At 45.8% G+C, this 25,401-nt stretch overlaps 2 protein-coding genes across 5 annotated transcripts in view; one reads left to right on the forward strand and one right to left on the reverse strand.

Moving 5' to 3' along the window:
- CAPZB (capping actin protein of muscle Z-line subunit beta) overlaps positions 1-16,719 on the forward strand; it is a 73,447-nt gene extending 56,728 nt beyond the window's left edge. For 2 of the 3 annotated variants that reach the window (XM_030463436.1, XM_008503678.2), the window contains 6 exons: positions 2,103-2,244; positions 2,757-2,873; positions 11,944-12,009; positions 13,216-13,292; positions 14,526-14,638; positions 16,463-16,718. In XM_030463436.1, the coding sequence (XP_030319296.1) occupies positions 2,103-2,244; positions 2,757-2,873; positions 11,944-12,009; positions 13,216-13,292; positions 14,526-14,628 (505 nt within the window). In that variant the 3' untranslated portion in view covers positions 14,629-14,638; positions 16,463-16,718. Of the gene's footprint in view, positions 1-2,102; positions 2,245-2,756; positions 2,874-11,943; positions 12,010-13,215; positions 13,293-14,525; positions 14,639-16,462 lie in introns of all 3 variants that reach the window. The other variant, XM_030463437.1, reaches the window with a different exon arrangement.
- A 2,933-nt stretch (positions 16,720-19,652) lies between these two features.
- SLC66A1 (solute carrier family 66 member 1) lies at positions 19,653-25,340 on the reverse strand. 2 transcript variants are annotated; one of them, XM_030463844.1, is made up of 8 exons: positions 24,956-25,340; positions 24,457-24,667; positions 23,620-23,749; positions 23,048-23,135; positions 21,856-22,010; positions 21,539-21,631; positions 20,963-21,148; positions 19,653-20,672 (listed from the first exon to the last, which is right to left on the reverse strand). In XM_030463844.1, the coding sequence occupies exons 2-8, from the start codon at positions 24,609-24,611 to the stop codon at positions 20,574-20,576; spliced, it is 906 nt and encodes a 301-aa protein (XP_030319704.1). In that variant the 5' UTR covers positions 24,612-24,667; positions 24,956-25,340; the 3' UTR covers positions 19,653-20,573. The 2 variants fall into 2 exon arrangements, with proteins under 2 accessions (XP_030319704.1, XP_030319705.1); XM_030463845.1 differs by lacking the exon at positions 24,956-25,340 and having other exon boundaries at positions 23,620-23,745; positions 24,457-24,631.
- Positions 25,341-25,401: the final 61 nt, after the last annotated feature.

Raw genomic sequence — 25,401 nt, forward strand, 5'->3', positions numbered from 1 at the left:
CTCTCTGTACACACTGTAATATTCTCACTGGCTGCCAGTTTTTCTGAGTGAGTTGTCTTTATGATTTTTTTATTTTTTTTTAACAAAGTTTCTCTGGAAATGGACAGCAGCTTATGCTCTCTGGCCTTTGATTCACACTGCCCTTTTGTCAAAGGAAGGGTCACTTGAACTGGAACTGAAGTTCGCTGCAGAACTGAAATTCCCATTGACTGCGTTAAACCCAAATCCATTTGTGAATTCCCTGGGAGACATAAAAAGGGTGTTGTTTTTTTAGGTTTAAATTGCCTGCTGTAAGTCTGGCTTGGGTGTGCCTGTGGAGCAAAGGCTTTCTTTTTTTAATGGCATATTATCAGTGGCTTGACAAATGTCATAGGAGGACAGTGTTGTGTGTGCTGGTTATTTAAATGCATAGACTGAGCTGAGGAGTAGTAGTCACCCATTAAAAAGAAAACTATGTGGTGCATTGATATGAAGTTGTATGCCTCTCCTAGGGTCAGGATTGTTTTGGTACAGACACAAATGCATGCAATTAAAAAGAATTTCGGGTTCTTTTGGGGCCTCTGCCTTTCTGAACCAACATACTGATCTGATCTTGAAGTGCAGAGGAAATGTTACTATGTTATCTGCATTCACTTCTCAGTATCTTTTCTATTGACTTGTAGAAAAGGATGGGTTAGTGTTGTTGAATCTATAATACTTCAAGTTAATATATTAAGTCCAGAATACACAGTAAATCCTATCTTAAGTGCCATTAATAACTGTCAGGTTCATTTTTAGAAGGAGAGGAGCATGAAAGTGGGAGGGTTTTTCATGCTGACGATGAGTGGTATTTTCCTCTCTTGCAGGAGAAGCATGCAGTCACTTGCAGGTCTCTGTGATCATCTAATTCATGGCAGTAAGAGGCAGAAAGGTAGAACAGTTTCATTTCCCTGACGCTGTCTCCCAATCCCAGCTCTGCTGCTGGGAATGGTAGTCACAGCAGCTCCTCGAGTCTCTGGATGCTGAGCTGTTGCTCTTCTCCAGACAATGAATTCTTAGGTTTTGACTGCTTGCAGAGCAGCAATATATGAAGAGAGCAGAAATGTCTGACTACTAAAATGTCTTCTCTTTAATCTTCTGGCTTAGCTGGTGACCTCTCCTCCTTTCCTGAGCTCTTCACAGGGGATGGTGCTTCTCCATGGCACAAATCCATCACCAGGACCTGAGAGTTGTGCACCGAGAAAGAATATTCCCTTTTGCGTGATACTTCTTATGGCTGTTTGGCAGCTTGAAAAATGAAAGAGTTGGGAAAAGGCTGTGGGTTACAGTTTGTTTTCTAGGAGCCAAAACTGCTTCTCATGTATCTTTTGTCCTCCAGTGTGGGGTTGCTTACCTTATTGTGAAGTGTTGCTTTCATTGGCACCTCAGGAGCCTGGCATTAGTGTTATAAAGGAGTGAGGGTCTGCAGGTGTCATTGCTTCTTTAGTTTACTGAGATGGTGCTTTCTGCTACCAGAAACCTGAGGTTCAGGTAATCTCACTTTCTGTGGTATACTGTATCTGAAGCTGGAATAATACATAAACCTCAGCAGTACCCTTCATTTCTAAGAACCCTGATTCAGTTCAAGTCTATTAGTAATGAATCAGTAAGGGAGCTTCACACAAACTCTTGAGACAGCAGCATGAAGCTACTTACTTGCTCCCTTTTGTCTTAATTAGTCAACTTGGTAAAGAACTTCCAGACTTCCTCAATAGCAAGAGAAGAGTAAAAAAACCCAAGCTGTAAAATAAAGCCTTACTCTCAGCCTGCTTTGTAGCTGTGCTTTTGCCAGCTGTTCCAGTTAATTGGAATCAGAGGAACTGTTTGCTCAAGTACTGTAGAAATCTAGCTAGTTCTGTTTCTCACTAGACTTTTATTCCCCTTTGGAGAAATGTACAGTTTTTTTGCATTTAAAGTTTCTGTCTTACAAAATTATGAAACCCTGTGTTTTTCTAGGTATACAACTGGCTGTCTGAAAAAAAAAAAAAAAAGAGAGATTCTGCTTATGTAAGATTAGCATTGATAGCTGACTCTAGCTTGGATCTTGATTACTTTTAACATGCCTCTTGTATTACGTTCTGCAGGTATTTTGAAGGTGGAGTCTCCTCTGTCTACCTCTGGGATCTGGATCATGGCTTTGCTGGGGTGATCCTCATTAAGAAAGCTGGAGATGGATCAAAGAAGATTAAGGGATGCTGGGATTCCATCCACGTGGTGGAGGTTCAGGTACAGCCTCTGGGGCAGCTGATATTCCTAAGTGAAAACAAAACCCAGTTAATTCCAGACAATTAACGAGCACAGGTGTTCCTCTGAACAATGCAATATTGTGTTAGGGGCTGTAAACTTTGTTCCCCTGTTAATTTCTGAAAATTCCCTGAAGCAGTTTGGATAGAGATAAGTCAGAGCTGTAATCAAAAAGAATCCCAGAAGAATTGAAAGTATGTTACTTACTGTGCATGTGATCCTGAGATTATTAATTTTTTTTAACATAAAAAAGGTCTACAGATAAATATCACTAATTAGGTAATAAAACCAAGGTAATAGGAGGTTAAATGTCTTTAACTAGATTTGTTTTAGAAAATTAGGGGAATGTGCATGCTTAGAGTTGTTTTAAGAAAGTGACTGGAGTTACCCATGTCCTGTATGTGGCTCATGGGGTCTTCAGAGCCAGAGACCATTTATTTTAGAGGGATTTTAACCTTTTGTCTCTATTCTTTTTGTTATCTTCCCACTTCTAGGAGAAATCCAGTGGTCGTACTGCTCATTACAAGCTGACCTCCACAGTGATGCTGTGGCTGCAGACTAATAAAACTGGTTCTGGTACCATGAACCTTGGAGGGAGCCTTACCAGACAGGTATGTCTGTATACTGGCCCGAGCACACCCTGCAGCCCCATGGCATGTTTATATACCCAGTAACCCCAGTCAGGAACAAAAAGTTGATTTTGTGAGGTGTTGTATAAACATCTATTCTCCTGCTGGGTATGCAGCCTAAGTGTGTAATTACCAGGAAGCCTCTTTAACTTTGTTTCATGGCAGTATAGATTTCAATTAAAAATCTAAAACATTCAGTAGGAGTTTAGGATTGATTCTAAGTCTTAGTTTTTCTTTTGGTATTGCTGAATTTTTTGACTTCCATGTGTGTTACCCAGACAGATATTTTTATACGTAAGATTTTTCTGCTTTCTTACTGGAAGATTCCAATAGAACTATAAAAACACAAGGTGGCCTCTTTTGTTATGTCTCTCTCTTAAAAGTCAGTGAGAACACAGTGAACAAAACCTATTTTGCATTGCCTGTGAGGTTCTTCTGTTCTTAAAGACATCAGTTGTCTTTTAGTATCCTTCTCTAGTATTTCCTCTTGCAGTGTCAGGAGACTGATGCTAACAAATCTCTTTAAAAAGATCTCTTTTAAGCATTTGGGGTTTTTGTGCCAGTGTTAATTACTTTGACTTCCTCTCCAGAGCCTCTGTTCACAAAGAAGGTGCCAGCCTGATGCTGCTGTTTCAGTCTCTGACAGGCAGGATCTGCTGGACTTGATTTCCCTGGCTGAAGGTGCTTCTGCCCCAGCCACCTGCCAGAGGTTGCAGACACCCTGCTTCATGTTGATGAATTGTGGTTGCTTAAGATCTGGACTGTGGAAATCAGTGACTCGAGGAGAGTAATAAACTCTGGAGGACAGGAGGCATATTGTATGGTCAGGAGTGACTAGAGAGATTGGCAGGAGCTAAAACTCATTTATGAGACTTCCCAGGGCAGACTGGTGCTGTCAATACAAAGGACAATGCAGACTCTGTTCCACACTTCATGTTTCTGTACAGGTTTGAGCCAGGAAGGGGAAAGAAGGATCTGTGATTGCAGAGAGGAACTGAAACTCTGTTAGCATTGCAAGAAGCTTGCCCTAGACTTAGGTGGTTTTTCTTTCCACGTTGTTGATTTTCAGAAGAAGCTAATGGAAAAGCAGTTGGGGGTGTGTGTGGGGGGAAGGCATCTGGAGACAGTATTGAGCATTGCATACTGTTTTAAACTGTTAGCAGTAATTACACTTGAGTTATGGTGACCTGGACAAATATTTAATCACAGACCTTCCTAATACTTTAAATCAGAGCTGTGAGGTGGAGGCCAAGGGCTTGACTCTGGCTGTGGCCTTCTGGTGTGTGAGTGCTTTGCCAAGGAAAACAAGAGCCTGTTGAGAATGGGTGTCCTCAGTACACCTTGGCCTGAACTGCTGGGCCTTGTTTAGTTTGACTTTCACTCTCTAAGCTCTGGTGGGGATATTCATGCTTCTGTCATCATTTTTACAGCAGATCATTTGATTCAGATGTGATGCATTAAAGCAGGGGCCTGCTTCCAATGTAAATAACCATAAAAAAGCCACTGGGGTAATGATGCACTGCTTCTGCACAAACAATGGAAACTTGAGGTTCAGAATTTAGCTTTGGGCTGGAGATTTTTCTGTTTGCAGATGCCATAGTAGGGCTTAATGGGAAAGGCTTTGTCAGACTCTGCAGCAGAAAACTCAGATCTTGATGCTGCCTTGAGGTATGCAGTGTGAGGAGGGGCTGTCTGTCCTGAGCCATTCATTAATCTCTTGCTGGACTAAACTCCTGAATGCAAGGCTTTTGCTTGGCTGCAAATCCACTTTGCCACATCACCTGAGGTTTTATTTTTACTTTTGGGTAGGTTTTTTATGTTAGTCAGCAGCAAAATTAGGCACTGAGTGTATTCTCTCACATGGTATGTTATGGTTTTACCTTGACACTAGCAGTAATCTGATGTCCTAACCATAATTTTGAAAGAGGGACCTGGACAGACTGGAGAGCTGGGCCGATCCCAACGGGATGAGGTTCAACAGCCAAGTGCCGGGTCCTGCACTTTGGCCACAACAACCCCATGGGGAGCTCCAGGCTGGGGACAGAGTGGCTGGAGAGCAGCCAGGCAGAAAGGGACCTGGGAGTCTGCATTGACAAGAAACTGAACATGAGCCAGCAGTGTGCCCAGGTGGCCAAGAAGGCCAATGGCATCCTGGCCTGTATCAAAAACAGCGTCACCAGCAGGTCCAGGGAGGTGATTCTGCCCCTGTACTCAGCGCTGGTGAGGCCACAGCTTGAGTACTGTGTCCAGTTCTGGGCCCCTCAGTTTAAGAAGGATGTAGAGGTCCTGGAACAGGTCCAAAGGAGGGCAACCAGGCTGGTGAAGGGACTCGAGCACAGGCCCTATGAGGAGAGGCTGAGAGAGCTGGGGCTGTTCAGCCTGGAGAAGAGGAGGCTCAGGGGAGACCTCATTGCTGTCTACAACTCCCTGAAAGGAGGCTGTAGCGAGGTGGGAACTGGACTCTTTTCACAGACGACCTTCAACAAGACAAGAGGACACAGTCTTAAGTTGTGCCAGGGGAGGTTTAGGTTAGATATTAGAAAGAATTTCTTCACGGAGAGGGTGATCAGGCTATGGAATGGACTGCCCGGTGAGGTGGTAGATTCTCCGTCCCTGGAGACATTTAAAAAAAGACTGGATGTGGCACTCAGTGCCATGGTCTAGCAACTGCTCCGGTGGGTCAAGGGTTGGACTAGATGATCTCTGAGGTCCCTTCCAACCCAGCTAATTCTATGACTCTATGATTCTATGAAAGGATTTTTTTTGTCAGTGATAAATTCTGCATGGTTTTGGTCAACTCAGTATTTAAGCTACTTGACCACCTTTGATCCTAAGATGTGAATTGCAGATGTCCTTGTGTTTCAGTGGAAGCTTCCAAAGTGTTCACAAGCTTGGTCATATCCTGGCTTATAAACTGATGGCAGGGATAACCTTTCAATGCTTTGAAAGGGAAGTCTGTTGAGAGCCATTACTTTGAAAGCAGTTTTGCCTCCTAGCTGCAAATCAGGTATTTTCTGAGTGACAACTAAATGATTAACTTGGTGGCCAGGAGTGGGCGCAAAGGAAAAGCTCATGGAATGCCTCCTAATTCACCACCTCTGGCTGGGAGGAAGAAGTGGGCACAGAAATGCTTTGGGAGCATTTGCAACTTCATGTGGAAACACTTGCTCAGTCATTCCACCTCCTAGTGTCTGCAGATTATTCTGCAAGGAATCAAGCAATCATGTTTGTTCTTCTGGCAGCCTGATGGAGCTCTCTGGAAGGAATAGCCTAGAAAAAGTTCTCTGTTCTCATTTCCCATTGGGGAAATCACACAAACATGGAAGGTTTTTTTGTTGTTGCCTTTATCAAGACTACTTGCCAAAACTTGTCTGTGTTTCTTGAATATCCTCAAACTCTTGTTACTACAAGGGTCCTGTTCAGGCTATTCCTAAATGTTGCACTGAGTTTCTAACAGTTGTCTCTCCAAGGCACCCTGTATTTCAGTATTCTTACACCTGGCTTGGGGCCACGTGATGTCTCTTTTTATAAGAGGGAAGTAGCTGTACAAGCATTTTACATTTGTAAGTGGACAGAATAAGGAAAAAGAGACACGGAGAGACTCAGCCTGTTTAAGGACAGCTGAAAACCTCCTTCATGTTGCTTTAATTTACTTTACCTGGTGGTTTTCAAACTCAAACCTCATTCAGGCTTTTTCTTAACCACTTCAGTTGTGGAAGTTTTCCTTGAAGAATTGGAGTATAGAGTTAATTGAAATAAAATGGCACGTGATGTGTTCTGAACACATTTTTGATTTTGGCTTTCTTTAAAATGTAGGATTTCCTGTTCTGTTCTGATCCAAGAGCAATGTGTATTTACACACATGAGTATACAACCTGAAAATGTACAGTGATATCTGTTTTTTTTCATAATATGCATTATCAGTTCATAAATGTGCCTGTAGAAACTTCTATCTTGAGAGGATGAGAGTAATTCTTAGCCAGCTCTATGCATCTAGGATTCATAAATCCATATCAGTCCTTTTGCATGGCAGAAGTAATGGTTGTATTTCTGCCTAGTGAAGATGTTGTTCTAATCTTCTCCAATATTTGTTCTTGTTATGTTTAAATACTGGCACTGTGTATGTAGCCACCTCTATTTGGACTCCAAAGGACATAAAAGAAGAACTTTTTGGTGGACTTGGAAGGAGAAAGCTGATTTTATTTATTTTCTTATCATTTTTTCCCTTGCAATGGTCCTCCCTCAAGAGGCATGCAGTGCCTCTATTTTTAGAGCACTTCTATTTTTACTATCCCCTAAACAAGGGTGCTCTTCCAGACAGCCTGTTCTGGAGAGGCGCCTGGATGCAGCTCAAGAGGCCAGGCTGGAGGAGGTGACTGTAGAGAGACATTGTCAACCAGGTGCCTTGAATTGCCAGTGAGTGGGTGTGAGTCCACCTGTGCCTGATTAGGACAGGCCCCTATTGGGCATGAGCAAGACCAGGGGACCAATAAAGGTGGGACACACACCCACAGAGGGCACCTCAGCTCACTCTGGTGCAAGGTATGGAGAGGCCAGCAGCTCATTGAGCCTCTGGAGCAAGAAAGGCTCTTCCTGCTACACTTCTACCCTGGAAGCGCTGTGTGGTGGCTGGAGTCCTGGAAGAGACCAGCAGCTCATCGAGCTTCAGGAGCAAGAATGGCTCCTCCCACTACAGGTGACTCCCAGCTCACATCTGAGGCTTCAGTCAAGACAGGGACCCAGGCTGGAGTTTGGATGGGGAAGGAATGATCTGCTTGTTCTACTCCATCTGCCCTGAGGAGAGGTGGAAGTGCTGAACATCTGAGAGTGAAGGACAGGACATGTTACCTCCCAGCTGACAACAAAGGGAGCAGTGCTTGCAGGGAAATGACAAATGCCATCAGCTTTTCAATTCCCTGGCATGTTTCTCCAGGGGGTGCAGGGAGCTCTCACACCCTCCTCCTGATTCAGGCCAGGTGCTTGGCAGATGATTTCTCTGACAATCATGAGGGACCCATCTTTTGTGTACAGTGGCATTACTTGTGTTGGGTGCCACAGCTTTCAGGTGCTTTGGCTGGGTTTTGTTTGGCTTTTGCCTGGTTTTCTTAGGCTGCACTTTTATTTAAGGTAAGAGCAGCTGGATGATCTGGTTTCATTTTATGCAAAGGAGATGGAGCCTTCCCTGTTTCTGGTCAGGACTCAAACCTGCACTTTGTTGGACAGATTCCTCCTTTAGAAGCAAGGCTAACAGGTGCCTTTCTGAGATTGCACAAGGAAACCTATGTGTGTTTCCTAAGCCAGGGTGAACATTGCAAGGGAAAGCGAGATTGCTGAGAGAATTTGGCTCCAAACCTATAGTTTATTTACACAGGGAGGTGTGGGCAGGGGAGGATATAAAGTGGTAGGGAAAGCAAAGCCTGGAATTTCAGATTAAAGCAGCACAGATGTGTGTGATTTTTGTACTTGAAATACTCTCTGGCAAAGGTGGAACGTTTTGCAGAGCTGGATGAAGGCTGGGATGTTGCAAACTGAGCTCTCCCTTTGTCCAGGAAGATGTGTCCTGTGATATATTGCTGCTCAATAAAACACCATCAGAGACATTCTGCAATTTATCATGGCAGGGAAATCCTCTGAGGCTTGTGCTCTGCCATGAGGAGAGCCATATATTTTCATCAAGTTGAGCTCTGGTGTAAAGTCTTATCCCACTGATTTCCAGATGTTGTAGCAGGGTGTTGGGGGGTGTTTCCCCACCAGGGGGATCTTCCAGGTTGTAGTTGCCATAATCCTTAAGCTCCCCCTCAGCAATTTTCCAGTTTCCTGGAGGCACTGTCTCTTTAACTGCTAACCAAGTAGTGTTTTGGGCTGTGGAGGACAACAGAGATGTCCTGGACAATGTTTGTTTGGGAAATGATTTCAGCTTGGCACAAACATATGGTTGTACAGTGGTTCAGTTGCATAATAGTTTAGAAAAAGGGAGAGTCACCAGGCCTGGATATCTTTTGAGTCATTTAGATGTGGTATTGGAACATATGGTTTAGAGGAGAACTTTCTAGAGTAGGGATGATGGTTGGACTCTATCCCAAGGGCCTTTTCCATCCTGAAAGATCCTAAAAGAGTTGGGCACTTGTGGAAAAGTGGCACAGAGAACTGATGGAGCATCCCCAGATTTGTTCTTGGGTTTGAATGTACATTTTGGTAAGGGTTATGGGATATCTGGGGTTGCACTGGTTAGGATGAGCATATGTGAAGGCATGAGGTAAGTTCTCAGGTGATTTCTACAAAGCTGCAAGCTCCCGACCCTCATTTACCTAGTTACAGTTTGAAATAAGTGTTGGAGAGAGAGGCCAAGTTGTGCCTCTGATACCCAAATAATCACACATTTTCCACCTGGAGACTTCACTGCCTGTGGCTTGGAGCATTTGGCTTGCAGTGGTCTGTTTGCCTTTCATTAAAGAGATTTTCATGTTGATCTGTGGCCAGAGCAGCTGTGGATGCTGTCATCAGTTTTTCAGAGCACAATGGTGGGTGAGTTTCCTTCATATTTTTAGACACTTTCATGATGAAAGTTCTTACCCAACTAAAATTTCTCTCTTCCTATTAACTCTTCCTCCAACTAACATGGAGAGAAAGCCCAAAGAGCTGCTGTATTCCAGGCAGGAAACATCTCAAGTGAGGAGCCAGCCATCGAGAGCTTCATTTACCCCAGAGAGTGAGTTTCCCTCTGAGTCAGAGGTGCAGCAGATGGCTGGGGAGATGAGGCAGGGCTGCCAAGCAGATCACTCCACCAGGAGAGGAGTGACTGAGCCGTGTGGATTGGACTCTGCTCCTTCTTGGAGCCTTTGCTTTTTGGCTGAGCTGAAGGGCAGATGGGGAGTGAGGGTGGGAAGTTAACTGCACATTGACATCAACTTCCAGAACAGAATGTCCCCTCCTGTCCCCCCCAAAGCACATTAACCCCTTGATTTAAGCAGGCTGAGGCTTTCTGCTTTCGGGGTAGGGGTTTTGACACAGGTGTGGGGGGACAGGACAAGGGGAAATGCTTTCAAACTTGAAGAGGGGAGATTGAGGCTGGACATTAGGAAGGAATTCTTTACTTTAAAGGGTTCTGAGCCCCTGGCCCAGGTTTCCCAGAGAAGCTGTGGCTGCCCCATCCCTGGCAGTGTTGAAGGTTGGATGGGGCTTGGAGCACCCTGGGCTGGTGGGAGGTGTCCCCGAGCATGGCAGGGGTGGCACTGGATGGGCTTTAATGTCCCTTCCAACCCAAACCATTCTATGATTTTATGCTGAGTTCTATCCTGTGAGAGCCACCTGAAGGAACCTTTAAAGATCCTGACTCTGTTTGTATAATGTAGCTGCTTACTGACTCTGGACTCCATTAAAACAGCCTCTCTGAACATCTGGGCTTCTAGAGCATATCAAAATGTTTTCCTTCTGGCAGCACTTTTTATGGAGATGTAATAATATACATTTTGGAAAAAAAAATATATATAAAAAAAGAAAATATTCTATTTTCAGATTCTCTCCTTGAGCTCTGCCTGTCCAGGTGTGAGGGATACACAGTGGGGAGCCTGTGAATGGCAAGTACCCACTGCCAGCTCCCTGGCTACCCCAGATTTGGCCAATTTCCTGATAGTTCCCAAACTCTCCATAACATGTATTTGTGTTTTGCCATAGTTGGGATTTCTGTTCCCCCTCTGCAGCTGGATCTGTTCTCCCTTACATGTAAACAATCTGACTGCAATCTAAGGGGAAAATTAAAATGTCCTTGTTTGCTTTCTCCCCCACTTCTAGGTTATCTTTTGCCTTCAGGGTTCCAACTAAATTACATGCTTCCCCAAGCCTGTTAGAGACTTGGCTTATTTGAGGAAACCTGTAGCTGGCCCAGAATTTTAAACTCTGCCCTGAGGGGGGATATGAGGAGATGGATAAGAGAATTCAGTGGGATTAGTAAAACCCTTTGAAGATTCTTCTTCCCACTACATTTTTCTCCCTGTTCTGTTTTGCCATCTCAGCACATGTTGGATCAGTTGAAGTTCCTGGAACTGATGTTGACAGAATCTAGCCAGAATTTTCATCTCAAGAACTGGGGAAGATGGTCTTTTTCCTGGCAAAGATCATGGATGGCCAACCATGGCTTCTGGGTGGACATTATATGGGGCAAAATCAGATAAAATAAAACAAGTGTTGAATTCTGCAGTAATAGCTCCTGATTTTTTTATTTTTGTGATGAAAAATCTCACATGGTTCAGGTGTCTCCTGTTTAGATACCACACTACAAGTATAGATCATTATACACTTAAGTTGCTCCAACTTTGAAGTTCCACTGCAAAAGGGCAGTCCCTTCTTTCCCATACTTACCACTTTGTACTTTCTTCTCTTTAATAGTTAGGCAACTGTTGGTTCTCTACAAACTATCAAATTTCTCTTTGCCTGGTATTGCAGGAGTTTAAATCATCACCAGTCTTGCAGGTACCTTTTTTTTTTTTTTAATTCTGTGCTCATTCCCCCTTTACTGAAAGCTAAATAATGTCCAAGGGATCTTTTGCCAGAAGATCCTGAGAATGTGCCCACGTATGGTTGGGAGCAGTGTTTGAGGCAAAGACTGAAAGAAACAGCTGATTTTGCAGGCGTAGTTCACAGCTGTGAAGCTGACAGCAGCATCCTTGTGTGCATCTCATCAACAAGGACCTTGCTTTTCTATCCACATCCTGTGCTTCTTGGCTTCTGAGCGTCTTACCTGTTGGCTGCCATAGATCTACTTGCTGCCCCTTGGTAGTAGGTAGGGAGTGACAGTTTTGTAGTGCCTGTCTACAGCAGGGGTTGATTTTGATTCATGACTTTTATTACAGTTTGTTTCTGTTAGCAACATATGAGCCTTTGTGTAGCTCTGGGAGCTTCTCAGGACATTACCAGCCTGTTGGTAAGTTGGAAAAAAAGAAGTTACTCCAGGATTTTGAGATCCATTTCTTCCATCCCTTCTTTTGCTTAGGAGGCTGTCATGTCTGCCAGCCAATTTCCATGTTACCAAGGAATCTGTGTCCTTCCTTTCTAGATGGAGAAAGATGAGACTGTGAGTGACTCCTCTCCACACATAGCCAATATTGGACGCTTGGTAGAGGTGAGTGCTGTGAAGCCCCCCCAGCCTGAGCCTGCTGGAGGTTCTCTAGCCCGTATTTGGTCCCGTGCATAAGAGTTCTGTTGCATTTGTCTTCATGAACAAGTTGGTTACTCACAGTGTAGCAAGTCTAATCATGTGAATGTTGCGCAGTGTTTGATGGCTCAATACTCCTCCCAGCACCACTCCAAACCATTTGCAGGTGCACAGACTCTGCACTTTATGCTGCTGGCAGCAATAACCTGCCTGTAAGATGTGTTCCTTCCCTGAGAAAACTACTTAACAATTTCTTACCCTCTGCTTGCTTCTGCAGGCACTTTTGGGTGGAATTATTTTAAGCCAGGTTGTGTTATATAGAAACTGTCCCTGTAACTGGAAGTTCAGTGTGGCTCAAGGTCTTATGAAATGCACTGGAATTGTTTGTAGTGTTTGGTTTTTCTGGTAGCTGTCACTCAGCACAATGAGCAAAGGATGTGGTTGTGTTAACTGCTCAGAAGGGCTTTGGTGCAACATTAATTTGCTGTTTCATTGCTCCGCCCTGTACAAAAGTGTTCTTGGTTTCCTTGATCTTCCTAGCCACCTGGGCAAGAGAGGAGAAAATTCTCAACTAAAAGAGACTATAATGCTTTCTTTAAAGGAAATGGCAAATGGCAGGAGGGCAGGTACTTCTTTTTTGATCCCTTTTGTAAGTTTTTGACTCAAGTGAAAGCAACCTGAAGAAAAAAAGTGGTCCTTATTTAAGAGATTTTTCTCAAAGCTGTTTGCCAGGCAGTTTTAATGGATGAGTTGCCAGCTCAAAAATTCAAAGATCCTAATAAGCTCAAAACTATGGGCCTGTGGGTCATGCTGAATGACTGACCTGCCACTTGTAGTCCTGTCAGTACCAGGAAATGACAAAGTGAAGTTTGTGGAGTGAATTCTGCAGTCGAATGCAGAAAACTTGACAGCTGGACAGAAACTGCCCTCTTGTGGTGCAGAAAGCCATGTCATGACCCTGAGGAATGAACTGGGAGGAGAGAACAGGAATAGTGCTAAGCCTGATCTTTGATAAGAACAGAAAGATTGGGTCACACTGCCAGCTGTGAGAATTTAAAAATTAGGAATACACTGTGTGGAATGTCAGGCTGAGCAGCTACAAAGCAGGGAAGAGTGCCCCATTCCTGGAAGCTGCCAACATGACTAAAGATCTGGCTTCTTTCTTTTTTCTAGGACATGGAAAACAAAATCAGAAGTACACTGAATGAGATTTATTTTGGCAAAACAAAGGACATCGTTAATGGCCTGAGGTAAGAGACTTTCCAGCTGACTTTTGGACCCCCTGCAGTGCTTGTGGTACTGTTCCTGGCTTTTGTGTGCTGGACCTCCTCTTTCCTACACAAAATCTTTTCATGTCCCTAATTGTTCACCTCACTGTGCTTTGGCAATGTTATTTGTTGTGTGGAGCTCAGGGAACACTTCCACCTTTTAATGATAGAATTTGGAAGCAGTGTTTTAATCTTCTCTCACCAGGAAGAAAATCACCCAATTAGCAAAGCTTGTATTTCAGAGTTACTTTGAATTAGGAGTTTTATTTTTCACAGTCCTGCAAGTCGTACTTAAATTCTGACTTCTCTTTCTACTTTTCTTAAAAGCAATCAGGTGGTCCCAGAATTAAGTCATGACATGAATGGTTTGGGGTATTTAGACTTTGTTTAAAATTGTGTCTGTCAACACTGCTGGTCAAAATATAGTGTACTAGAACGGTTGTACTGAATAAACCCCCTGTGCCTTTCTGTAGGGAAACTGTACTGTATTTTTTAACCTCTGCTCATTTCTGGTCAGAAATTTTACATTGAAATCCCAAGCTGATAGTGCTCTTGCTTGCAAAACCCAGAACTGTGATGCCAGATCATTTAATTTTAAACTTCAGCTAGACCTCCTGTCACTGTGTGGTAATGTAGAATAAACAAAGGGTGCAAACAGGTAAACTGCTGTTCTCTGGCATACTGAAATGCAGCAGAAGATGGAATAATGGTGCTAATTAAATATTTGTGCTGCCTTCTTAGCAGCATGGGCAGAGGGAGTCAGCAGTGTCTGAGGAAGCAGCTGTTGTAGGTTTTTTTCCCCAAACGGCAGCTTTCATAGCAGGCCTCTATTTTCATTTGTGGTGTGCAGAGCTTTAGACAGGAAGCATTTATTAACATGAAAAGGAAATGTGTAATGGAGTCTTTTTTTCCTTGTGAACATTGCCTGAAGCTTTTGTAATTGAATGTATTTCCTCTGTCTCCCCTGTGCTCAGTTTGAGTCATGGTACTTTGCACATCCGTGAGATGATCTGCTCAGCACTGGTAACACACCGAGCATCTGGCTTCAGCTTTCCCTCCAGCCTCCTTCTGTTTCTTTTAACCTTTGTATTTACACTTTTTCCTCCTGAGCGTGCTCCTCCTGGTGGTTTCCAGACTACCAGCTCTGTGTTACTCAGTTCTTCTGACTGTTCTTTTCCCTGTTTACTTCCCTCGTTTCCAAACTGCTCTCTGTAGATCTATTGATGCTATCCCCGACAACCAAAAGTATAAGCAGTTGCAGAGGGAACTTTCTCAAGTGTTGACCCAGCGCCAGATCTACATCCAGCCTGATAACTAAACCAATCCAGGTACCCCTGCCTGTGAGGTGTGACAGTGAGCACTAAACCAGGACTCACCCAGCCGAGACCTCTGCATGATAACTGGGACCAGAACTAACCCCTAACTCCTGCAGACTGATCAGCGACATTCAAGCCGTGTTTCACCCAAGGGTTATTTCTTAATCCAGCCAACTAAACACGCTGATTTTTATTTTGAATGTTGCTCTACCCTTTCTCCCCCTCCTTTGAAATTCCATGCTCTGAAACAGTGCAGGACTTTCACCCTTTTGCACTCTAGCTTGGGAGCAAGAAAGGAGCACGTGCTCACGTACTCAGAGAGGTTTTAGCCTGGACTGATTTGATCCAGAAGCCCTGGGACACTCTCCTGTGTGCACCATCAGTTTTTCACAGCTGTGGTACAAAGCTTCAGTGAAGGAACTCCCTGTATTCTTAGTGCCCTCCCTGCAGAAAGAATTGAAATCCTGGAAATTTTGCAGTTCTGAAAAAAACCCAAAACTTCCCATGACTTCTGAGTAAACGTGAGCTCACCCCACATACACTTCCCCTGTTTGCCTGCTGGATCTTGAATTTCCTTGGAGCTTGAAAGGCAGCCCTGCTTAAGCTCTACTGAAACATTTCAAGCCTCCACAGCCTCTGAAGGGATTTGTTCTTTTGCTCTCGTTTGCTCTGGAGCTCTGAATGTCTGGGACACACGGCAGGCATCAACCCTGAGCCAGTTTAACCTTCCAGTCCATTCATAATGAGATACAGATGATGTCTTAAACTGGTGAAGGGGGATTTGTTTGTTGATAATGGCAGAGAACCACTTTTTTAGCCTGTGACAAATACAAATATAAAAGGTATTTGTGTTTATTAAAGCAGCAGAAGCCTCCAGAGACAGAAGAATTGAAATTCTGTTACTAAAATATTAGGAAGGGAACTGACATAAGAAGCAGCCTTGTTTACAGGACACGGCACTCAGGCAAAATAAGGTAGCTTTAAGGACTGAAAAGGATGTGAAAAACAGCTTGTGGGGAAAAATCCTATCAAACCTCATCCAAATCACTTCTCTGTCTTAGCAGTTCCTGCAAACTTTAGTAGTATTGTTCTACCAATGGTCATATTTTAAAGGGCTTTTTTTAAAAATTGGCTCTCTCTTCTTGTACCATTGGAAATGGAGGTTTGTTCCCCCACAGCTGTCTCAAAGGGCAGTGAGACAAGAGCTGCAGCTTTTCTTCTGTAACCAAACTTAGAAAAAGGGAACCCCTGCAGTAATCTTGCTGACAGGATCTATGTTCTTCTTGGGCTGCCTTGATTCACTGATTCCTCTGAGTAAGATACAAACTGGAGAAATAAATTGGAGAACAGAAACTGTGGCTGCTCTTCCCACTGGTGAATACGTTGGAGGAAAGTTTTGAGGTGGCTGCTCGACCCTGGGTGAACAGTCTGCAAAAAATGGTTCAGAAGCTCCCCCATCCTGGCCCTTTTCATGTTCCTGGGTAGAGGCTGGATTTTCTTTTCCTTCCCATCGTGGTTGTTCTAACATCCTTTGCTGGTGGGACATTGGGGTTTTTCCAATCTGTAACATAAACCTGGGAATCTCAGCTGAAGGCTGAGTGGAACTGCTGGGGAAGTGTGTCTTCTGGTGCCATCCTTGCTAGAGTGAATTTTGCTTTGATGTACTCACTGAAGTGTTCACTTTGCCTTCTGCTTTCCGTGGTAAACCAGGCAAGCTGAGTTTTGGTTCCTCTAAGCTGGGGTTGAGGTGCTTCTCCTTCCTCCTGACCCCCACAGCAGCCCCGTTACAAACACTTTCCCCCAAGCTCTGACTTTGCATTTCCTTCTTCCCCACAGGTCTGTGCAGACTTTTGCAGACAAATCAAAACAAGAAGCTCTTAAAAATGACCTGGTGGAGGCTTTGAAGAGAAAGCAGCAAAGTTAAAATACTCTTCATGCTAACAAGACATGCCATGCACTCGTTAGATTCCTTTCTTAGAAAACTCATCCCCCCCCCTTGCCCTTTTCTGTTAGGTCACGTCACGATTTGCATTCAGTACTGCCCATGCAACGCCATCTCCTCCCCATGAATAAAGCTGTACAAACTTTTTCAGTCTCTGAGGCCTACTTTGCACCACATTTTACTATTGAGACCTTAAGCTACGTTTCTGTAGAAGTCCATGTATTTTTTTTTCTTCCTTCCCCATCCCCTCTTCCACCCTCCTCCATTTATATGCATAAACCACAGATCATTGTTTTGTCTTTTCCTTCCCCCCCCTCCCCCCACCTCCTGCCTTTTGTTACATTGGTGTAAAAATGTAAAACAAAAATTTTATTAAATACTGTGGTGTGTGAAAGAGGAAGAACTGGAAAAAAAAATAAATCTATTCCACGTATGTATGGGGGCTGGGCACAGGGGATGGCTGGTGGGAGGGAGGGAAGAGAGGTTGTTCCTCAGTGTTGTACTATACTGACTAAACCAGATTTGCAAGGAGACATTGATTAGGAGACCTGCTGAAAGTTCTGCTCTTCTATAGCCTGGTTCCAGGGTGCTTTTCTGTCAATTTTTATGGAATGCAAAAAGGGTTTTTTTTTGTTTGTTTTGTTTTTGTTTTTTGTAAAGCTTAAATTGAATCTACATCTGATACTTGAGCCTCCATACTAAAAAAAAAAAAAAAAAAAAAAAAAAGGAAAAAGAAAAAAAAATGGAAAAAAATAATAAAAATTAAAAAATAATCCCAGGAAGAAACGTGCAGTTGGTGTCCTCCTTATTTCTTTCTTTCCTTGGGTTTGTGCTATAAACTCTTTCCTTCATAGCAGTTGCTCTGGCTGTAAGTGGGTAGATGAATAGATAAGAAAAGCAATCCCTGAACATGTCTGGAATCCAAAGAGCTCCTGGATTTTCTCTAAGGAAAGTTTTGGTTTTTTGTTTATTTTTCTCAAGTCCAGATCAGTTGCAACTTGCTGCTTGTCAGGAGGGGTGAGATGCAGCTGCTCTTCACGTGTGGACATCATGCAGCTGTGTTACTAACCTGCTCAGCTTCCAAGATGCTGGCACCAGGATGTTGGCATCCTGCTGCTGGGATTGGTACTTCAGGCACCCAGCACACATGGAGCAAACGGATCTGGAGGAGAAGGATTAGTCCAGCTTTTCTGGGTGTGTTAAAAAGAGTCTAAGGGGGAAGCTTGTGTGTTGAAACACTTGGGTGGGCAGAGGAGAATAATTTTGGTTTACTTGTCAGTTTGAGGTGATGGTTCCAACCATCTCATCCAAAAGCTCCTCTGCTTGCTCCCTGTGGGATTTGTGAACCCCATCCAGGTTCTTTAAAAGGCCGCCTTGGTTGGAGAGACCTTGCCCAGCACCCAGCTTCAGGTCCGCTGCCTTCATGTACTTTGGTTACAGCAAACTGAACCCTGGTGAAAAGGGAAAACAAAACCTGCTGGGCTCTGCCTCCACATAGCCCTTGGGATCAGCCTTTGTGTGAACCTATGCAAATTGAGACTGTTGGCATTAATATTAACACACTCTAATTTTGCTATTTTAATGTGACCTATTTCACACCCAGGCATCTGCAGGTGGTTATCATCCCATGCCAGAGTTCTCCTGGGGATGTTTGGTCTGTGAGGCAGCTCATCTGGGACACAGGCTGGGGAAGGGCAGCACGTGTATGCCTCAGAGCTGTGATTCCCCTGGGGGATGTGTTGAGCTTTCCTTGTCTCTTGGTTCTCTCTGAGGAAGAACCTTTCTTGAAGTTGGAGAGAAGTTTGTGTGAACTCCTGAACCTGGGAGAGAAGTGTATTAGCCTGGGAGGGGGAAGGCTTGTGGTCCCTCTCGCCTGTTTCCAGTTGTGTGCTGAAGTTTCCAGGGGGGTTGTTTTCCTTCTCCAAAGCCAGCTCTGCACACAAGCCACAAATGGAAGGGGTCTCATTCCAGATAAGTTTAATGCATAGGCAGAGATGCCATAATTAATGTGTGCAGGGATCCACCCTTTCCACAGAGCAGTCGCATGGGATCCATGCAGCTCCTGCAGTGTTATTTTACTCCTCTTTTTCTCCTCTGAGTGGTGTAACCCTATGGTTGGGGTAAAACCCTCCAGCTTTGGGGTTGGAGTAACAACCTCAAGGCTTCTCCAGCCCCAGCCTACCAGTGTCATGTTCTCTGGGACAAACTAAGGCCTGTGGTTGCCACAGAGCTTTGTTTTCAAGAGGTGTGTGCCAAGCCCCAGCCCGTCTTCCTGCAGCTCCTGCTAAACATGGGGGGGGGCTTCCCCAGCTCTCCAGGGCTGAGCCTGCAAACTGAACCTGAGGTTAAAACACGTTCTGTTAATAAAACCCAGCCCTGGGGGCTTTACCTGGAATGAACAGGTATTGAGATTTAATGGAGCTGGACTTCCTACACCTTGCCTAGGAACCTGCTCACAGATGGAATTATTACTGGATTTAAATTGTTTTTCTCCAATTCCTAGGGAAAGGCAGCAGAGGAAATCCTGCAGGCTTCAGGACAGGGAGGAGGTGAGCAGCACCATTGCCCTGGGAGCCTGGAGGGGAGAGGCTGTGAATTAATGGAGTGAAAAACCAAAAAGTTTTGTTCATGGAGCTCAAAAAGCCTGAAAAATTTTCTTTTTTTCTTCCCAAAACCAAATGGGACAGTTGGAAATACTGGCACAGCTTGTGTTTTAATTCATGTGCTGCTGCAGTTTGCTGGAGACTGGGTAGTCTGGATCCCATTCCACACACCATCTAGGCTGAGCTGTGGAATCATGGAGCTGAGGCTTCTCTTCCTCAGTGCCAGGATGAAGCCAGGAGGAGGGTGACTTCCTCAGGAAGGAAAAACGTCACAGGAGTGGCTAAGGAATCAAAAATTGATGATAACTGAGTGAAAGGCAGAATTGGGATGGAAATAGTGGTGGGAAGGTGGGCAGCAGAGAATGGCTGAGTATAAGGAAAGCATCTGGAGAGGGAGAAAAGGGGAACTAAAAGAGCCGAGTGACTGCAGGAAAAAGAAAGTTCTTGTTTTTAAAGGGCAGATAATGTTTTTTTCTTGAAAGGCTACAGCTTTGCTTGATTTTCCTTTTCCTTGCCAGGTGAAACTGGGCCTGCCCAAAAGCATCTCTCAGCTGCCCAGGATATGGCTTTTCCCAAACCACCACTGCTGCTTCTCCTTCTGCAATCAAGGAGTCACCGTGCTGGGGTGCAGGGATAAAGTCATCAACCTGGGGATAAATTAATCAGCGAGACAGGATATAAAAAGAGTGAGAAGCTGCATCTTCTGCCTGGGAATCAGCCTGCTCCACTGACCAGAAAGTGATGGAGCAGCTTCCCTGGGAAGCCCATGCAATGAAAATGTGGGTGATGCAGAAAATGAGGTGGAAAAATGAGGACTGCAAGAAAGAGGCAGAAGCTGCATGAGGCAAGGAGTTGTTTTATAGACCTATGAGCTGTGCTGATTGAAATTGGCATTTGTGGACTGCAAGACTATGGTTACGCTGCTCCTTCCTTCTGAACTGGTTCCAGTCACTGCTGCATCTTCCAGAAGGAGCTCAGGGATGGAGATGTGAAACCCACAGACGTGAGTGTTGCTTGGGTTCATGGCAGGTTGGTCCTCTCTGTCCCCTCCCCACAGCCCCTCAGGCTCTCCCCATGTACCAGGGAAGCTCCAGTTCACCCGTGAGAGACAGGAGGTAAAGCAGAAGTCACCGGGCTCAGCTGTGGGGAGTGAGAGCAGCCTTGTGAGGTATCAAAGAAATTCCCTGTTTATCCCAATAACATCACTGGCATCAAAGAGGCACGAGGTCTCAGCAGAGTCTAAACCTGGCTGGGTTTAGTGTCTCATCAGCAAAACATGTCACTTGCTGGCTCAGGTCGTCTTCTCCCAAGAGCCCCCCTAGTGGAGGGGCCAGTGTGTCCAATGTAAAGGTCAGATGCTTGTCTGGATCCTCTTGTTCTCAGAGCAGGGCAGCTCTCTCTGTTAGCTCTCCAGGCTGTCATCCTGATCACCAAGGAGAGCATCCCTCTCCTCGTGACTGCTGGGTTTTCCTCCCCGATAAGCAAGGAACTGGAAGGAGATCTGAGCAGGGGTTAAGGCTCTTCACACAAGCAAGGGGTGGACTGAGGCGTCACGCTGGGCCTCACCACCCAAAAAAAGTATTTTTGTGTCAGAAGAGGTGGAAACCAGCCAGTGAGCTGAACAGAAATAAGCATCTGGAGCTGGTGGAATGCTACAAATTACTCCCCAGCATGGGGTGAGTAAGCACAGCTCAAAAGCAACCTGTGAGTAGCAACAACCCACCCGCCTAACCCCAAGATGGGATCTCAAGGATGAGATCCTGGAGGGAAATGTTGGTGGGGAAAGGATACAACCACGTCGAGGGAAAGGACCCCCAGGCTGCCCACCAGCCAGGGGAGGTGGTGCAGGACATAGTCACCTTCACCTTGCCCTGGCTCAGGGTTCTTCAGCAGGACACTGAGGCCATAGAGGGAGTTTCCCAGCATCACCAGGGCAAAGAGGGAATAGGAGATCCCAGTGGTGGATTTCCTCTTGTACTGGAAGAAGAGGGACCAGAGAGAGGAGCTTGTGTGCAGTTCTCTGTAATCTCACTAGAAAGTATTTATTAATGCCCCAACCGTGCCACAAAAAAAAAAAAAAAAAAAAAAGAGAGAAGGAAAAAGGTGGTGACTCAATGCCAAGAGCCTTTTAGTTCCCATTTTGCTTGTAAATAAGGCCAAAATAAAAGACCCACCCTCAAAACCTTATGTTGAAGGGAGGGGAGAAAAATGAATCATATTTGCAGAGGAATTGCAGGAATCAGTCCCTTATGAAACGATCAGACACAGGGACTTCTGAGCCAAGAGAGGCAGATGACCCCACCACCCCTCTTTAGTTTGAAATCTCAGGAGCCCAAGGGTTCCCCAGGGCTGGGCTGCTGTCCTCACGTTAGTGTAGATCTGGGGGACTCGGGAGCACAGGTACAGCACGGAGGAAATGGAGCCAATGGTGAACCCGATGATCTCCTTCCTGCTGAAAGGCTGCAAGGCAAGGGAGGGGCCCACCAGCAGCCCCCCATGTTTTCAGAGATGTGCTCACCACACACCCAGCAGCACACCCCAACCCAGACCTTGGTTTTCCCACCCATCCCTTGCCCTGCTGAGCATCAAGTAGGATCGCACTGCTCCTGCAGGTCACGCCCACCCCACTGAAGAATTTCTCTTCCTTCTCTCCCCATCGCCACCCGGATTTCAGAACCGCTCACCTTCGACCCAAACTCATCCACACTTGCAGAAAGCAGAGCCCTCCCTTTAAACATCACCGGGCCCGGCGCTGCCGCTGCGTCTCTGCCCAGGAAGGAGAGGGTCGACACCGCCCCCAGGGAAAGGAAGGTGAAAGCTGCGTTGATGACGGCAGTGACTGCAGGGAATCAGGGAGAGGCTGACTGAGTGAGGGCTCCTCCGACAGCCCTTGGTGGGGGCCGGGACCCCCCTGTGGGTAAAGAAACCTTGAAACTCTCCCTTATCTCTGCGGCGGCACCGCCAGCACCAATAAGCAGGGCAAGAGCTGCTGTGTGTGTTTTATCTCACAGTGATAAAGGCAATTTGTGAGTTATCAAACTGCTCCTATCTCAGCACTGGAGAGCACTCAAGTTTCTTTGGGTTTTAAGACTACTCAAAATCATCCCCTCTGTCTGAAAGCTTTCCACTGTCTTGACTCCCAACATCACATGTTCAAATCCCTGCCAGACCAAGCCCTGCTTTGGCAGCAAGACTTCAGGATTAGTCTGTGAAGAAGCTCTCCAGCATTAACAGATATGCCCAGCTGACAGGCCAAATATCCCTTGGCTTAATAAATTCAAATGGCTTTAATAAGTTAAAGAGTTTTTCACATCCAAAGGGATGCCCGTTTGTACATTGCAGAAAGCTGCAGTGCTAAAAAGTGCATTTTCTCTGTCTGTCCAAGCCTTTTAAGAACTGTTTTAGGTTCCATTTTTCTTCCATTTGAACAAGAAGGAACTTCTCCATCATGTCAAGGCTGCCACTAACTGCAAGAGGAGCACAGAGCCAGAAACGGGCAGAAAACCTCTCCCCTCAAGTGCTGGCCTGAGAGCCAAGAGACTTGGCTGTGGTTTCCAGTTCCAAGGTGAAGTTACCACCTAACTGGGGTAAGTAATTTCTTTCTCTACTTATGCAGCTCACAGGGGGGTTATTTTCAATTCAGGCACTGTAAGGGGGGGTTTGTAGAAGCCCCATCTGGTAGCTATTTACTAGCTGTGATTTTCATGAGTGCTCAAGTTATCCCAGAAAAAAACCCCAAACAAAACAGCAATTAGAGACATCTAAAAGCTGCACCAAGCATCTCTGCCCTGATGCATCTTCCCCAGGGACTGCTTCCCCTCCTGGATCCACAGCTCAGGAAAATGCCAGCCCAAAGGATGTTGTACCCCAACTCACATCCTCTGCCCTGGTTCTTTGCTTTGTAGTAGCAGTAGAGAGACAGCATCACCAGGTCTGCAAGCACATAGTACACAGCTGTGTAAACCTGTGGGGAGAAGGCTGGGTTGGTCCTACCTGCAGAAAGGCTTCCAGCCCATAGCTGGGAGGAGCCAGCATCCTGGGCCATAGCATCCCTGGGAGGGAGAAGGGGGCATCCCAGGGAAGATTTAGTTGGACATTAAGAAAAAAATCTTTCCTGCAAGGGTGGTGAGCTCCTGGCCCAGGTTGCCCAAGGGAGCTGTGGCTGCCCCCTCCTTGGAAATGTTCAAGGTCAGGTTGGATGGGGCCTTGAACAATCTGGTCTGGTGGGAGGGGTTCCTGCCCATGCAGGGAGGTTGGAACTGGGTGAGCTCTAAGGTCCCCTCCAACCCAAACCATTCTATGATTCTATCCCATGGGGAGAAGGGGGCATTCCAGGCAGTTTGGGTCTCTGGTTCCCAACTTAAGCTGTGCCTAAGCCATCCCATCCTCTCCTCCCCGGAGCTTGGGGTGTTTGAGAGCTGACCCAGCCCCCACAAGTCAGTCAGTACCTGCAGTGGCAACTGATCAGCCAGGAAAGAACCAATGAGGTTTAGGAGGTCTCCACCCAGCCATCCCAGCAGGAAATATATGGAGAGAGCCTGGTCCATGATGCCTGTTTTGCAGGCTTGGTAAAACTGCCTGCAGAGAGAGACAATCAGGCAGAGATAGGAACCATCACCCCTGGCCAGTTCAGCACTACCTGGGAACCATTGACAGGTTTTCCTGTTGGTCCCACCTGGATCATTTCCCAATCACCACCCACCTTTGGGGATGGGGGAGAGGAAAAGCAAAGCTTTCCTTTAGCAAAGGAAAGGAGACTCTATCCATGTCCCCCTGCAAACTGGCTCTGGAGAGAGGTCCGGAAACACACTGGGTGCTCACAGCAACCTGCTGGGCTCAAGCCCTTGTGATCCACCCCTGAACAGGGACAGAAATCAGCCAGGAGAGGCACCAGTTGGTGAAATTGCCTCTGGTTATGAAATAATCTCATGGTCCAGTGAGACAGAGCATGACCCCCCCCCCAAGTGCCCCTCTGCCACTGCTGTCCCAGCACTTCCAAGGCTGGAAAGGTTTCTTCCACACGTATGACCCGTAGTGACAGCATAGCACTTGGCTTACGTGGGTTATTAGAGCTGCCAAGCACAATAATAACAATATAATAACAAGGCTTTGGGGCTGTGCTGCCTGTTTCCTTGCCTCCTGTTAAACCCAAATCTCTCAAGCTCAGATTGCTTTTGCTGGGTAGATTTAACTAAAGCAACTTGCACCCAAAAGTCTGACTTTCAGAGAGGGGTTTTGTACCAAGGGAAGGGCTCAGCTGGGGTTTTTTTGGGAGTGAGACTTACGGAAAAGAGGCAGCTGCAAAGCAGAGGATGGAAACCAGACCCAGGACAATGCTGGCTATGTCCCTGCTGTCCTGGGCACATTCACTGAACACATCCAGCACCCAGCGGGACCCATTGGGACAGTCAGAAAGGTTCCCAGTTGGGAGATCACCCATGGTCACCAAGGGAAGGGTGTGTGTTAGCCTCCAGCAGCCAACCTCTGGGGATAATGCTGTGGAAAATAATATGAGAGGAAAAATTAAGTAACACTGGGAAAAACCCAATAATATGAGAAAAATATTTAAGTAACACCAAGGAAAAATGTCTCTGCCTTAGAAATATGCTCACGGCTCCATCTCCCGCAGGCTGATGGTTAACAAGAAACTAATTTCTGCCTAAGGTTCACGTCCTGGCCTGAATTCTGTGTCTGGTGGGATGATCCCGGCCAGAGGACTGTCAGGACTTGGCCTCAAAGGAGAAACCAAACCCAGCCGGTGCCTCCTCACCGAGCAGGACTCACCTCCCCTCGGCCGCAGCTTTCCTTTTCTTGGGAATTCTTTTCCAAAAACGTGAAGTTGGTTTGTCGGTTGTTCTTATTTTTCGCAAATCCACTGACTCTTCACAGAAACTTGCCGGGTCCCTCAGAAACCTCCCGCTTTTTCAGAAACTCGCTGGTTTTGGGGATTTCCCCCTCACAAACCCGCAATTCCTAGCTTCTTCCCAAATACGCTGCTTGGCGGGGAAATTACTGACGATTTTCTTTTTTTTTCTGGGTTTTTTCCCTCCCCCCCCAAACCCGCTGCTCTTTTAGTCCCCTCCCTGCCTTTTCTCTGACAGGATTTTCAGGGAAACTGCTGTTTTCTGCCCAGCCCCGCGTTCCCCCGGAGCCGCTGCCAGGGGCTGCGGGGAGTACGCGGCGCTGCCCTCACTGCGCATGCGCGGGGAGAGGAGGCGGGGGATGGGGGG

This window comes from Calypte anna, chromosome 21 (genome assembly GCF_003957555.1).
Source record: "Calypte anna isolate BGI_N300 chromosome 21, bCalAnn1_v1.p, whole genome shotgun sequence".
NCBI lineage: Eukaryota > Metazoa > Chordata > Aves > Apodiformes > Trochilidae > Calypte > Calypte anna.